General features: G+C 42.3%; 1 protein-coding gene across 1 annotated transcript; it reads left to right on the forward strand.

Annotated features, from left to right (window-relative positions):
- The first annotated feature begins 2,045 nt into the window (after nucleotides 1-2,045).
- Nucleotides 2,046-8,128, forward strand: LOC129841388 (zinc finger protein 19-like). Its single transcript, XM_055909637.1, has 3 exons — nucleotides 2,046-2,556; nucleotides 2,944-3,068; nucleotides 5,323-8,128. Exons 1-3 carry the CDS (start codon nucleotides 2,280-2,282, stop codon nucleotides 6,604-6,606), a joined length of 1,686 nt encoding a protein of 561 aa, XP_055765612.1. The 5' UTR covers nucleotides 2,046-2,279; the 3' UTR covers nucleotides 6,607-8,128.
- The last annotated feature ends 5,560 nt before the right edge of the window (nucleotides 8,129-13,688 follow it).

A 13,688-nucleotide genomic window follows, 5' to 3' on the forward strand; every position in this document is an offset into this window, starting at 1 on the left:
GGTGACCTCGAGGCCGGAGAGGGAGCGCACGTGACAATTAGTGGTCTTCGTATCATCGGCTTCCTTAGAAGTTAGAACCTGTAGGTTTCCGTCCTTTCCACAGATGGGATCTAGCCAGCCATTGTTTTTGTCATTTAGGGTAATTTTTCTAAACAAGTCTTCTCTTGAGCTTGAAAGATACTGATCATGAATAGGTTTGATGTGTCATGTTATAGGCAGTACCATATTTAAAAAAACAGCATGGGTGGTGTGATGATGCAAAAGTTTAAGAATGGTGCTGAGTTCAGACCTTCATCTCCGGAGTACACAATCTTATCTTTAGGTCAGCTTGCTCTCTTGAGGATCTTGAAATGGAGTCGGTGGGCAGTGGTGAGGTAGACCAGAATGAAGTGGGCCTACCTGCGGCGACAGGTGTGGTAGAGACTTACAATATTTGCCTTGTGAAGCCTACCGGAGAAGATTTTGGACTGGTGGGAATGATATTTTTGGGAAGAGTGGATTCAAGGTGGATCAAAGGAAAAAATACAATTTGTGGAGTTTGTGACGCCCACCATTTAGTGAGACGTACTGTAGACCCGGTAGCAATGATGAGACTGAGAATATCGTCTGTCTTGTTGAGCTTTGACAGAGTTTCTACCTGATCAGGTTAGGTTATATTTGCTATTCTATGAGGGCCTATGTTCCGAGCCCGCTACAGTACTTGAGGTGCCAAGGATTCAAACATGTTGCATCAGTGTGTAGAAAGGAGATCACACAATGTCAGAAATGTGTAGGAGGGAATAGTCATAAGGAGTGTACAGTTGGGATAGAGAAAGCATTGTATGTCAACTGTGGGCGCGCTCATGCAGCTGGGGATCCGAAGCGCCCTCAGAGACAGGTTGAGATGGCCAGAGTTCGAGTAGTGAGGCAGGGAAGAGAGTAGAGGTGAGTGATTTGACTGGGAGCCCCCTAGTGAGTAGGCCGAAAGGGAGAGATCCAGAGAGTATGAGATTTTGTTAGGTTGGATTTCCTGATTTTATAGCCATGGTGATCAACCGCAATGCACTGATGGAGTAGAAATCACAGAAGATAGATGTGGTAGTTGCTGCAGCAGAGAAATATTTGGGTGTGAGAGATTTTAGTGCAGAAAATGTACAGGGAGTTTTGAGAGAAGGGGTTCCATCCTCCAAGGCTGACGGCCGGATGTAGGATTTCTTAGGGCCAAAGTAGGTGGATGGGGTGGTGGGTTTTTGGGGGGAGTGTATAGGTGCAGGGTTAGATGGTGGTGCAATTTAGAGGTCCTGAAAAGTCATTCCGAAACATATTTTTTAACTAATTACCAGGAAGTTAGAAAAGACCGGTTGGGTGTGTGGGCAGCTTATATTAATGAGCTTGCCTTGACTGGCAGCTCTTTGAAACACCTATATCAAGTAACTTGGATGCAGGGAGAAATGTTGCAGTAAAATCATCTGAATTTCTTTGTTATACATTTCCCGTTTGACATGTCTTTCGTGATGCAGTTCACAGCAGCACTGATGGGTGTTGACCTGACAACTGCGTTTGAGTTTTGAATGACCCTTTTTGCTCCATGCAGGCTGAAGACCTAGCTAGCCCGTAACTAGCTAACCCCAGGCACAGCCAAAAAGGGAAACATAGAAGTATCTTTGCCATAGATGAATAGGGTAAACTTGCAATTATATTTGCTGACACCTCACTGTCAAATTTTGGAACCAGTGGAGTAGCTATCTAGCAATATAAACCACGCTTCTCTGCAAACACACCTTTTCTGGTAGTTGGTTACAAGTCGGTACTTATTTAAATTAGATAAGAGAATATCATGTATGAAAATGAGAGTTAAGGTGAAGTCACCTTAACCCCTTAATAATGAATCCAAGTGTTTGACATGGGGAGGGGACCAGTAACTGTATGATAAAACTTTATCAATGTAGAAGCAACAGTGACCTTGATGATTTTCCCATTCCTTTTTTTACCAAAAAGGTGCAATCTGCCCTCCGAGCTGCGAAAGGCAGCAATAAGCAACACAGCGTCTAGTCTGCTGGAAAGCCACCAACTAATAACATCCTTTCTCTTCAGTGTGTACGGAAGTAAACAATGACCAATAACAATTTACACCGTTTTTTCATTGATATTTGGACATTTATTAATACAATGGAACTCAAAATATGGCTCATTTAACTGCGCAGCATCAGATACCCCATGTATTCTTTAATTCGCGTTTGAGACAGGACTTGGTTGGTAGATGTTATCTAGGTAACGCTAGCTGCTAACGTTAGCTAACAATGGCTAACTGTATGGTTTTTCACACTCAAATAGCCTCCATCATGGAGGTGCTAGCGAATGCAGCCGTGGCAGAGATCTGTAAACTCGTAGACGACGACTATGCAGTGTTTCGTTTGGAAATAACACAAAGCCAGAAAGAAAACAGGACATTGCGGAAGAAACTACTGGAAATGAAGGTGTCACGGGAGCGCGCAGAGAGAACAATGCGAGAGCGTGTCCTCGCCATTCGTCCCAGAGGTGTCAAGCTCCTCGACCGAAACAGAGGAATGGCAAGAGGTACATTTTGTAGGAGGCTGCGGAGCAGGTCGCCGTTCATATATAGCTCAGTGCCTGTGTTCAGATATATTACCCATAATTGGATCTTGGTCAGTTTTTTGATAGAATGCAATAATTCCCCTGATTACTTGGCTACCTTGCGCAAAGACACTATCATATGTAACCAGATCCTTGATTTACTGTATTTCTTATTATTTACTAATTGAAAACAATGTGATGCATGGAACATAATCGACCTACATCAATCAATTAATAGTATATCAAGTAGTTATGAGAAGTGTTACCTTGCCAATTCTAGACATTATCAATAGTATACAATATACTGTTGAGCATTGACAGTAGCTAACCTAACCACCTCTTTTCCTCCAATCACTCTCTCGGGCGAAGGACATCTCACTGGAGGCCACAGGAGCTTTGTGAAGCCAGCAGGACACAATAAATGGAGAGATGACCAACCAATCACTGTTGATGAGGGGAGTGGAATCTCAACCCAGCACGTTATCATGATAGAGGTCAGTGTAATAGTGTTGCATTAAAAATTACAGTTACTTTGTAACTCAAATGTGGCCTGTTTGTTTCAGAAAGGCTCCCCTCAGCTATTCACTTGCATATATGTACATAGGGGAGCTTGTGAGACTTCCCTACTGTTAATATGTGTGTGTGTGAATAACTCACATCGGAGAGTTAGATAAGATGCAAGAATAATCCTTTACTCAGGTATTACGTGTTACAGGTCACGACATCCTATCTTGCGTTACTCATCTCATATGTATATACTGTATTCTATACTATCTATCTTAGCCTAGGCCGCTCTAACATTGCTCATCCATATATTCTTATTCCGTTCCTTACTTAGATTTGTGTGTATTGGGTATTTGTTGTGGAATTGTTAGATATTGCTGAACTGTTGGAACTAGAAGCACAACCATGTGTATGTGACCAATAAAATGTGATTGATTGATCTATCCTTGCTAGGTGCCCCACTAGCGCCTTCTCTGAGTTGGTATTATGCCCATTATCTCAACACCTTCCTTTTCGTATAGAATTAGCTTGAGCACATCATACCATTTTAATACCACAGGGAATATACCTATTTACATTATCAACACTTTTTTCCCTTTCTTGCCATAGTTTGGCACAGTGGGAGCATATTGGGCACTTCTGGAAGGTTGAGCGCCTCTAGGAGCCTCAGGGCCTCTCCTTCCTCTTCCACGTCCTCCTGAAATTGTGGAGGCACGGTCGGCAGAGATAACTGCCCTGGTGGGGTCTTCCCCATCTACTCATTAAGTGTCCTGCCCACACCATCCAGAGGATATTCACAGTCTTCCCATGTAGACCTACACAAGTCTGGTTCATCCTTGGGAGCAATTTCCAAATGCCTGAAGGTACCACGTTCATCTGTACAAACAATAGTACGCAAGTATAAACACCATGGGACCATGCAGCCGTCATACCCCTCAGGAAGGAGATGTGTTCTGTCTCCTAGAGATGAACATACTTGTGTGAAAAGTGCAAATCAATCCCAGAACAACAGCAAAGGACCTTGTGAAGATGCTGGAGGAAACGGGTACAAAAGTATCTATATCCACAGTAAAACGAGTCCTATATAAACGTAACCTGAAAGGCCGCTCAGGAAGGAAGAAGCCACTGCTCCAAAACCGCCATAAAAAAGCCAGACTACGGTTTGCAACTGTACATGGGGACAAAGATTGTACTTTTTGGAGAAATGTCCTCTGGTCTGATGAAACAAAAATAGAATTGTTTGGCCATAATGACCATCGTTATGTTTGGAGGAAAAAGGGGGAGGCTTGCAAGCCGAAGAACACCATCCCAAACGTGAAGCACGGGGTTGGCAGCATCATGTTGTGGGGGTGCTTTGCTGCAGGAGGGACTGGTGCACTTCACAACATAGATGCCATCATGAGGGAGGAAAATGATGTGGATATATTGAAGCAACATCTCAAGACATCAGTCAGGAAGTTAAAGCTTGGTCGCAAATAGGTCTTCCAAATGGACAATGACCCCAAGCATACTTCCAAAGTTGTGGCAAAATGGCTTAAGGACAATAAAGTCAAGGTACTGGAGTGGCCATCACAAAGCCCTGACCTCAATCCTATAGAAAATTTGTGGGCAGAACTGAAAAAGTGTATGCGAGCAAGGAGGCCTACAAACCTGACTTAGTTACACCAGCTCTGTCAGGAGGAATGTGCCAAAATTGACCCAACTTACTGTGGGAAGCTTGTGGAAGGCTACCTGAAAGGTTTGACCATTTCAAGCCAATGCTACCAAATACTAATTGAGTGTATGTAAAGTTCTGACCCACTGGGAATGTGATGAAAGAAATAAAATCTGAAATATATTCTCTCTAATATTATTCTGACATTTCACATTCTTAAAATAAAGTGGTGATCCTAACTGACCTAATACATGGCATTTTTAATAGGATTAAATGTCAGCAATTGTGAAAAACAGTTTAAATGTATTTGGCTAAGGTGTATGTAAACTTCCGACTTCAACTGTATATGTGAATAACTCACGTCAGAGACTTTAAATAAGTTCCGATCATAATCCTTTATTCGGGTGTTACACGTTACAGGTCACTACATCCTAATCAGACACTCATAATGCACCTGTTTATCTATCCTAGATAGGTGCCCCACTAGCACCATCTCTGGTTTGGTATTATGCCTATTATCTCAACACCTACAACATAGTTATCCAATTCAACTCATGTACTGGTAATAACCCCCTCTCTTCATGTGTCAGTCTGCAGATGGAGAGGCTGCAGGTCCTGGAGGATCGTCTCTGGTCAAGCAGGAGAGGACTGAAGGAGACGACCCACAACACAGCAGAGAAATCCAGACTGTAGACACGGGGGACCAATCCACCACCGCCATGCCCCAGCCCAGGACTAGACGCAGCATCACGGCGGTCAGTGGAATGCCGAACGCCATCAAGTCAGAGACAGACAAAGAGATTTTAACTGTAACCAAAAGGCTTTTACACATAGAATCTGACCACAGGTCAGACCCAGAGAGACTGGGGCTGGGGCCGCTGGGCTGTCCTGCTGTTCCTGGCTCAGACTACTTACCATTATTTCGTCAGAGCCAGAGGACGGATCATTCCTGTGGTGATGGTGATCGTAACGCGTTAGACACAGGCAGTGATGATCCGTCTTGTTCTTACGTTACAGAGATGGACCCTGGCAACATACCCTTGGGTTTAGAGACACAGACTGATCTGTCTAGAGGGGACTGGAACCGGTACAGGAGTAGTGTATACTCAGAAGGGTGCCTAGATAAGAAAGGGGAGGGTCTGGTCGTAGATGAAGTGACTGTGAAAGTGGAGGGCGATGTTCCTCCCACACGGAATGGAGATCGTCACCTTGGAGACGGACACTCACAGGGCAGAGGTTTCTTAGATTACAGGGAAAGCTTAGAGACAAATCCAAATGTCACAACCCACTCCACTTTACACGCATTCAGGGATGGCGACCCAGTGTCCAGATCAATGGGGCCTTCCGATTCACACGGCCATGTTCTTTTTGATCAGATATTGAACTCAAACGACATGGCTAGAACCCAGGCTCAGGGAGGGGAAGCCACATCAGGCAATAGTAAAGAGAAACGGTTCCTCTGCATGTTTTGTAACAAAGGCTTCAGCTGCCTCCAGAAGGTGGAGATCCACCAGAGGGTCCACACAGGGGAAAAACCCTTCAGCTGTACCCAGTGTCAGATGCGCTTTGCCCAGACTGGTGACCTGAAAAGGCATCAGAGGGTCCACACGGGGGAGAAACCATTCGGCTGCCACCTGTGCCGGGCTAGTTTCTCCCACTCCTCCAGCCTGAAAAGGCACCAGAGGGTCCACACAGGGGAGAAACCCTACAGTTGCCCCCAGTGTGAGAAGAGGTTCTCCCACCAGCACCATTTGAAGATTCACCTGAAGGTCCACACGGGAGCGAGGTCGTTTGCCTGTACGCACTGCGGGAAAAGTTTCTCAGAGAGGAGCTACCTCAGAATACACCAGCAGAAAAAACATTCCACTATATAACATAGAAAGTAACCATTCTGCTCGATGTTTAGATCAAACCTTGCATTAAAGACAAAGAGGAATTTATTGTTGTCAGCAGAAAAGAACCAGAGATGCATTTGGTATAACGAGAGTTACAGATTTCAGTATTGAATATTCCTGAGTAGAATATTGCATCCAGACAGTGTGTGATATATAAGGCATATATACAGTGCCTTCGGGAAGTATTCAGACCCCTTGACTTTTTCCACATTTTGTTACATTACGGCCTTATTCTAAAATGGATTAAATAAAAAACATCCTCAGCAATCTACACACAATAACCCATAATGTGAAAATAGGTTTAGACATTTTTGCAAATGTATTACAAATAAAAAACATACCTTATTTGCATACAGTACCAGTCAAGTTACTACTACTAATTCAAGGGTTTTTCTTTATTTTTTATTATTTTCTACATTGTAGAATAATAGTGAAGACATCAAAACTATGAAATAACACATGGAATCATGTAGTAACCAAATAAGTGTTAAACAAAGATTCTTCAAAGTAGAGACCCTTTGCCTTGATGACAGCTTTGCACACTCTTGGCATTCTCTCAACCAGTTTCACCTGGAATGCTTTTCCAACAGTCTTGAAGGAGTTCCCACATATGCTGAGCACTTGTTGGCTGCGGAGGCAGGGACTGGGAGACTAGTCAGTATCGAGGGAAAAATGAACGGAGCATAGTACAAACAGATCCTTGATGAAAACTTGCTCCAGAGTGCTCGGGACCTCAAACTGGGGCGAAGGTGCACCTTCCAACAGGTCAACGACCCTATGCACACATCCAAGACAATGCAGGAATGGCTTCAGGACAAGTCTCGAAATGTCCTTGAGTGGCTCAGCCAGAGCCTGGACTTGAACCCGATCAAACATCTCTGGAGAGACCTGAAAATAGCTGTGCATCAACGCTCACCATCCAAACTGACAGAGCTTTAGGGGATCTGCAGAGAAGAATGGGAGAATCTCCCCAAATACAGGTGTGCCATGCTTGTAGTGTCATACCCAGGAAGACTCAAGGCTGTAATTGCTGCCAAAGGTGCTTCAACAAAGTACTGAGTAAAGGGTCTGAATACTTATGCAAATGTGATATTTCAGTTTTGTTTTTGTAATAAATTAGCAAACAGTTCTAAACCTGTTTTTGCTTCGTCATTATGGGGTATTTGTGTGTAGACTGATGAGGAAAAAAACTATTTCATCAATTTTAGAATAAGGCTGTAACACAACAAAATGTGGAAAAAGTAAAGGGGTCTGAATACTTTCCAAAGGCACTCTAAGCCTAAAGTTTGTTGCATATTGTGTTTGTACTGTAAGCTATACAATGTTCACGAATGCCTGTTTCATTACTTCCATTCAACTATGGTTTTGACATTTTTTTATAAGAAAATTAAGGCAATTTATCAAGTACATGCAGATTTTTAGTTCAGACATGTTTGTGTGGTTTTCATATGGTGTATTTAAACTAACTTTGTTTGTTTAATAAACACAAAATGGGACTTTTCATTCTAAGACTTACCCAACAGCGCTTTATAACCATTATAGACTTACTAAATATACCCACACACTAACAAACACCTACAGTACAGATCAAAATAGTTTAGTCAGGTTTGTCTGACTTGACTTAACATAGCTGACTTATTTTTACCCAAAACATATTTACAGTGCCTTCAGAAAGTATTCACACCCCTTGAATTTTTCCACATTTTGTTGTGTTACAGCCGGAATTTAAAATTGATTAAATAGAGATGTATTGTCACTGTCTTACACACAATAATACCCCATGATGTCAAAGTGGAATTATGGTTTTTCAAAATGAAAAGCTGAAATGTTTTCAACTCCTTTGTTATGGCAAGCCAAAATAAGTTCAGGAGTAAACATTTGCTTAACAAATGTTGATGTTAAGAAGTCACATAAGTTGCATGGACTCACTGTGTGCAATAATAGTGTTTAACATGATTTTTGAATTACTACCTCATCTTTGTACCGAACACATATAGTTATCTGTCATGTCCCTCAGTCGAGCAGTGAATTTCAAACACAGATTAAACCACAAAGACCAGGCAGGTTTTCCAATGCCTCTGTAGGAAGGGCACCTATTGGTAGCTGGGTTAAATATAAAAAGCAGACATTGAATATCCCTTTCAGCATGGTGAAGTTATTAATTACACTTTAGGTGTATACAATACACCCAGTCACTACAAAGATACAGGAAGGAAACCGCTCAGGGATTTCACCATGAAGCCAATGATGACTTTAAAACAGTTAGAGTTTCATGGCTGTGATAGGAGAAAACTGAGGATGGATCAACAACATTTTAGTTACTCCACAATATTAACCTAATTAACAGAGTGAAAAGGAGGAAGCTTGTACAGGATAAAAATATCCTGAAACATGCCCCCTGTTTGCAACAAGGCACTAAAGTAATACTGCAAAAATTGTGACAAAGCAGTGTCCTTAATAAAAAGTGTTATGTTTGGAGCAAATACAACACATTACTGAGTACCACTCTCCATATTTTCAAGCAAGGTGGTTGCATTATGTTATGGGTATGCTTGTAATCGTTAAGGACTGAGGAGTTTTTCAGGATAAAACAGAAACGGAATGGAGCTAAGAACAGGCAAAATCCTATAGGAATACCTGGTTCAGTCTGCTTTCCACCAGACACTTGGATATGACTTGACCTTTCAGCAGGACAATAACCTAAAACACAAGGCCAAATCTACACTGGAGTTGCTTACCAAGAAGACAGTGAATGGCCGAGTTACAGTTTTGATTGAAAAAAATCTATGGCAAGACCTGAAAATGGTTGTCTAGCAATGATCAACAACCAATTTCCAGAGCTTGAAGAATTTTGAAAAGAATTATGGGCAAATGTTGCACAATCCAGGTGTGGAAAGCTCTTTTAGACTTAACCAGAAAGACTCACAGCTGTAATCACTGCCGACGGTGAGTCTACAAAGTATTGGCTCAGGGGGGTGAATACTTATGTAATTGAGATATTTATCTATTTCATTTTCAATAAATGTGCAAACATTCTTAAAACATGTTTTCATTTTGTCATTATGGGGTATTGTGTGTAGAAGGGTGAAAAAAGATATATATATTATGAATTCAGGCTGTAACACCTGAGGGGAACCCTGAGGGGACCATGGTCATGGAGGACAACCAGACTACACCTCCTCCTGAACCCACAGAGGTCACACATTTTATGATTTGACACTAGACTTGATAGAAATTAAAATCACTTGAGATTTGAAATGGACTTGAAGACTCGGAAATCGACTTTGACTTGAAATTATCTGGCTGGGTTTTGTAACGTTTTTTTCACACATTTTGTGGCACAGTCTCAATGGATTAATCACCACGCAGCAAAACCATAGCCGCAGGCAGCATCAGCCTTGCCTGAGGGAATGTGGCCTGGGGGAATGTGTTATGTGTTTTGAAATGTAATGTCATGTAGTATTGTAAATTGTATTTAAAACTGCCTTAATGTTGCTGGACACCAGGAAGAGTAGCTGCTACCTTGGCAGCAGCTAATGGGGATCCTTAATAAATACAAAAACTGAATTTGAGCCCTGGTTTTAACCAAACACAGTAAGCCCTTCCCTGATACGGACTATAATCAACTGACTGGCTTTCTTGACGTCTATAGTATTCTCTCGGGTACGCAATCTGGTTTCCGCTCAGGTTATGGATGAGTCACTGCAACCTTAAAGGTCCTAAATGATGCCACCATTGCCCTTGTTTCTAAGCAATGTTGTGCTGCTATTTTTATTTACTTGGCCAAAGCTTTTGATATGGTAGACAATTCCATTCTTGTGGGCCGGCTAAGGAGTATTATTGTCTCTGAAGGGTCTTTGGCCTGGTTTGCTAACTACCTCTCTCAAAGAGCGTACTGTATAAAGTCAGAACATCTGCTGTCTCAGCCATTGCCTGTCACCAAGAGAGTATCCCAAGGCTTGATCCTAGGTCTTCTCAATTTACATCAACAACATAGCTCAAGCAATAGGAAGCTCTCAACCATTTATATGCAGATGATACAGTCTTATACTCAACTGGCCCCTCCCTGGATTTCGTGTTAAACGCTCTACAACAAAGCGTTCTTAGTGTCCAACAAGCTTTCTATGCCTTTAACATTGTTCTGTACACCTCCAAAACATGTGGTTTGGTAAGAAGAATGCCCCTCCCCACCGGTGTGATTACTACCTCTGAGGGTTTAGAGCTTAAGGTAGTCACCTCATTCAAGTACTTGGGAGTATGGCTAGATGGTACACTGTCCTTCTCTCAGCACATATTAAAGCTGCAGGCTAAGGTTAAATCTAGACTTGGTTTCCTCTATCGTAATCGCTCCTTTTTCATCCCCGCTGCCAAACTAACCCTGATTCAGATGACCATCCTACCCATGCTAGACTATGGAGACGTAATTTATAGATCGGCAGGTAAGGGTGCTCGAGAGGCTAGATGTTCTTTACCATTTAGCCATCAGATTTGCCACCAATGCTACTTATAGGACACATCACTGCACTCTATACTACTCTGTATACCCCTTGCAAGACCCACTGGTTGATGCTTATTTATAAAACCCTCTTAGGCCTCACTTCCTCCTCTTAGGCCTCACTTCCCCCTCTTAGGCCTCACTTCCCCCTCTTAGGCATCACTTCCCCCTATCTGAGATACCTACTGCAGCCCTCATCTTCCACATACAACACCCGTTCTGCCAGTCACATTTTGTTAAAGGTCCCCACACATCCCTGGGTCACTCCTCTTTTCAATTCGCTGCAGCTAGAGACTGGAATGAGCTGCAAAATACACTCAAACTGGATCTCTTCATTCAAAGACTCAATCATAGACACTCTTACTGACAGTTGTGGCTGCTTCCCCTGATGTATTGTTGTCTTTACCTTCTTGTCCTTTGCGCTGTTGTCTGTGCCCAATAATGTTTGTACCATGTTTTGTGCTGCTACCATGTTGTGCTGCTGCCATGCTATGTTTTGGTCTTACGTCTCTCTTGTTGTGATGTGTGTTTTGTCCTATATTTTTATTTTATTTTTAATCCCGGCCCCACAGGAGGCCTTTTGATAGGCCATCATTGTAAATAAGAATTTGTTCTTAACTGACTTGCCTAGTTAAATAAAGGTTAAATAAAAAATAAATAATGATAATAATAAAAACGGGGGTATTTATTAAGGAGTATTTGGCTATACTGACAAACCTATGGATAGCATAATTGCGTCTTTCAAACAGGTAGGCCAACCTCTTATTTTTTTTATGGGAAGAAATGGGCTCCAACAAAGCCTTCTTGTAGTTAGTGAAGTTGAATTAAAAGGAAGACAATTGTTGAAATGAATAACTTTCAGCACCATTTGTTGTCCCCCTCTTTTTCATTAATCCGCAGCCATTCCAAAGCTGTCTGTCCGCGTGCCTTTTTAGTTGACTTTCTCTTGGTTAATAAGTTAATGATTTAAAAGTGTCTGTCTCATGACATTGTAATGCATTTGGTCTCCATGCTACAGGAAAAAATAAATAGGCCACTACTCTTTCAACCGTAGGCTACATAATTTATGTTAAATGAATTTGATGGAGCGTTGGGGGAGCGCCACAGCGCTGCGTCTCTCCAACATCATCCTGTAGGGGCGTGCTGGGCATGAACAAGCAAAATAATATTTTGCACCCCTGCCTTTGGCAAAGTGGGCACTGCTTATCATGGGTGCGGCATCAGTGCTCACCTAAATAGGCCGCATGCCACTGGTTGAGAGAAGTTATAAATCGCAAGGTAAGTTTATGATGAAACTCGCATGTGTTTTTGATTAAGTTGATCACATAGTCCTCAGTCACACAATTGTTAATAATGTGATTTTTTTGTAACAAACCTTCTATCACAGGGGCAGTGTCCAGTGGGCTAACTGGCATAGTCTGCACAGATTAGTAGTGACAATGGAATGCAGGGACTCGGAGGAACCTTGAGTCAAAGTGATTAAACAGCATTGACTATACACACCATAAGGCCAGTGACCAATATGCAGAAAAACATCCAGAATGTCATCCCCTGCCTCCCACTCCTGCATTCCACTCACAGGAGGAATTTAATAGGAGCCTGAGACACCTGAATCTGCCTGTGGGGAGTCTGCTCTATAAGTGTGTTAATTTTGAACCACCAACAATAATACCACAGCCAGTAGCATCCCAGGTAAAATTGGACTGAAAGGAATATTTATTTGTGGCTGTACCATTTTAATGTATTTGAAGATAATGAGCTGATGGCCTCCCGGTGGCTGGAAGACTGTGGATACTCTGTGGCCCACAGAGGCACTGTTGTCAGTGTTGAAGAGCCATGGCTATCAGCAAGCCCTGACGGGAGTGCTGAACTCCAGGGAGCTGTTGGAGATCAGGTGTCCTGTCATGGGGAAGGCCTGTGATTCTCTGGATGATGTCATCAATGGGAAAGCCTGAGATGTGAAGGTGGTGGAGGGCACACCCCAACTGGGCCACGTAGAGGGCACACCCCACATGGGCCACGTGGCTACTACATGCAGATGCAAATTGGTATTTTTGCACAGGACTGTGAGAAAGCAAGGTGTTCATCTGGACTCCGTCCCAGAAAGTTGTCATCCCTGTTCCCTATGATGCACAGTTCTGTGCAGAGGCTGTTCTGAGGTTGAAGGCGTTCTACTCAACACACATGCTGCCATTTATTGTTGAGGAGCATCAGGAAGGCAAAATATAGTGACAAATATATGCAGCTCTGTAGACGTATGTAGTCAGATGTCTCTCCTGTTTGCAGTTACTATTAACAAATTGTTTTTCTATTAAAAAGCCTGACATAATGCATCAACAGTCTCAGTATTGTTGAAATTGTTTTTATGGCTTTGTTTTTAATATTAATGAGTATGTAAAACAAATAATTAAGTTGAGTTGTTATAGAATGAATAGACATTTATTTAACGTAACTTTTGACAACTTAAATTCATATTGGGAAATCGACCTTGTAAATGGCATTTGACTGGTCAGTTCATTTAGCATCTTCATGAATGACATCACCACGCAGGTTACACAGGGCAGCA

Source organism: Salvelinus fontinalis, chromosome 42, assembly GCF_029448725.1.
Source record: "Salvelinus fontinalis isolate EN_2023a chromosome 42, ASM2944872v1, whole genome shotgun sequence".
Taxonomy (NCBI): Eukaryota; Metazoa; Chordata; class Actinopteri; order Salmoniformes; family Salmonidae; genus Salvelinus; species Salvelinus fontinalis.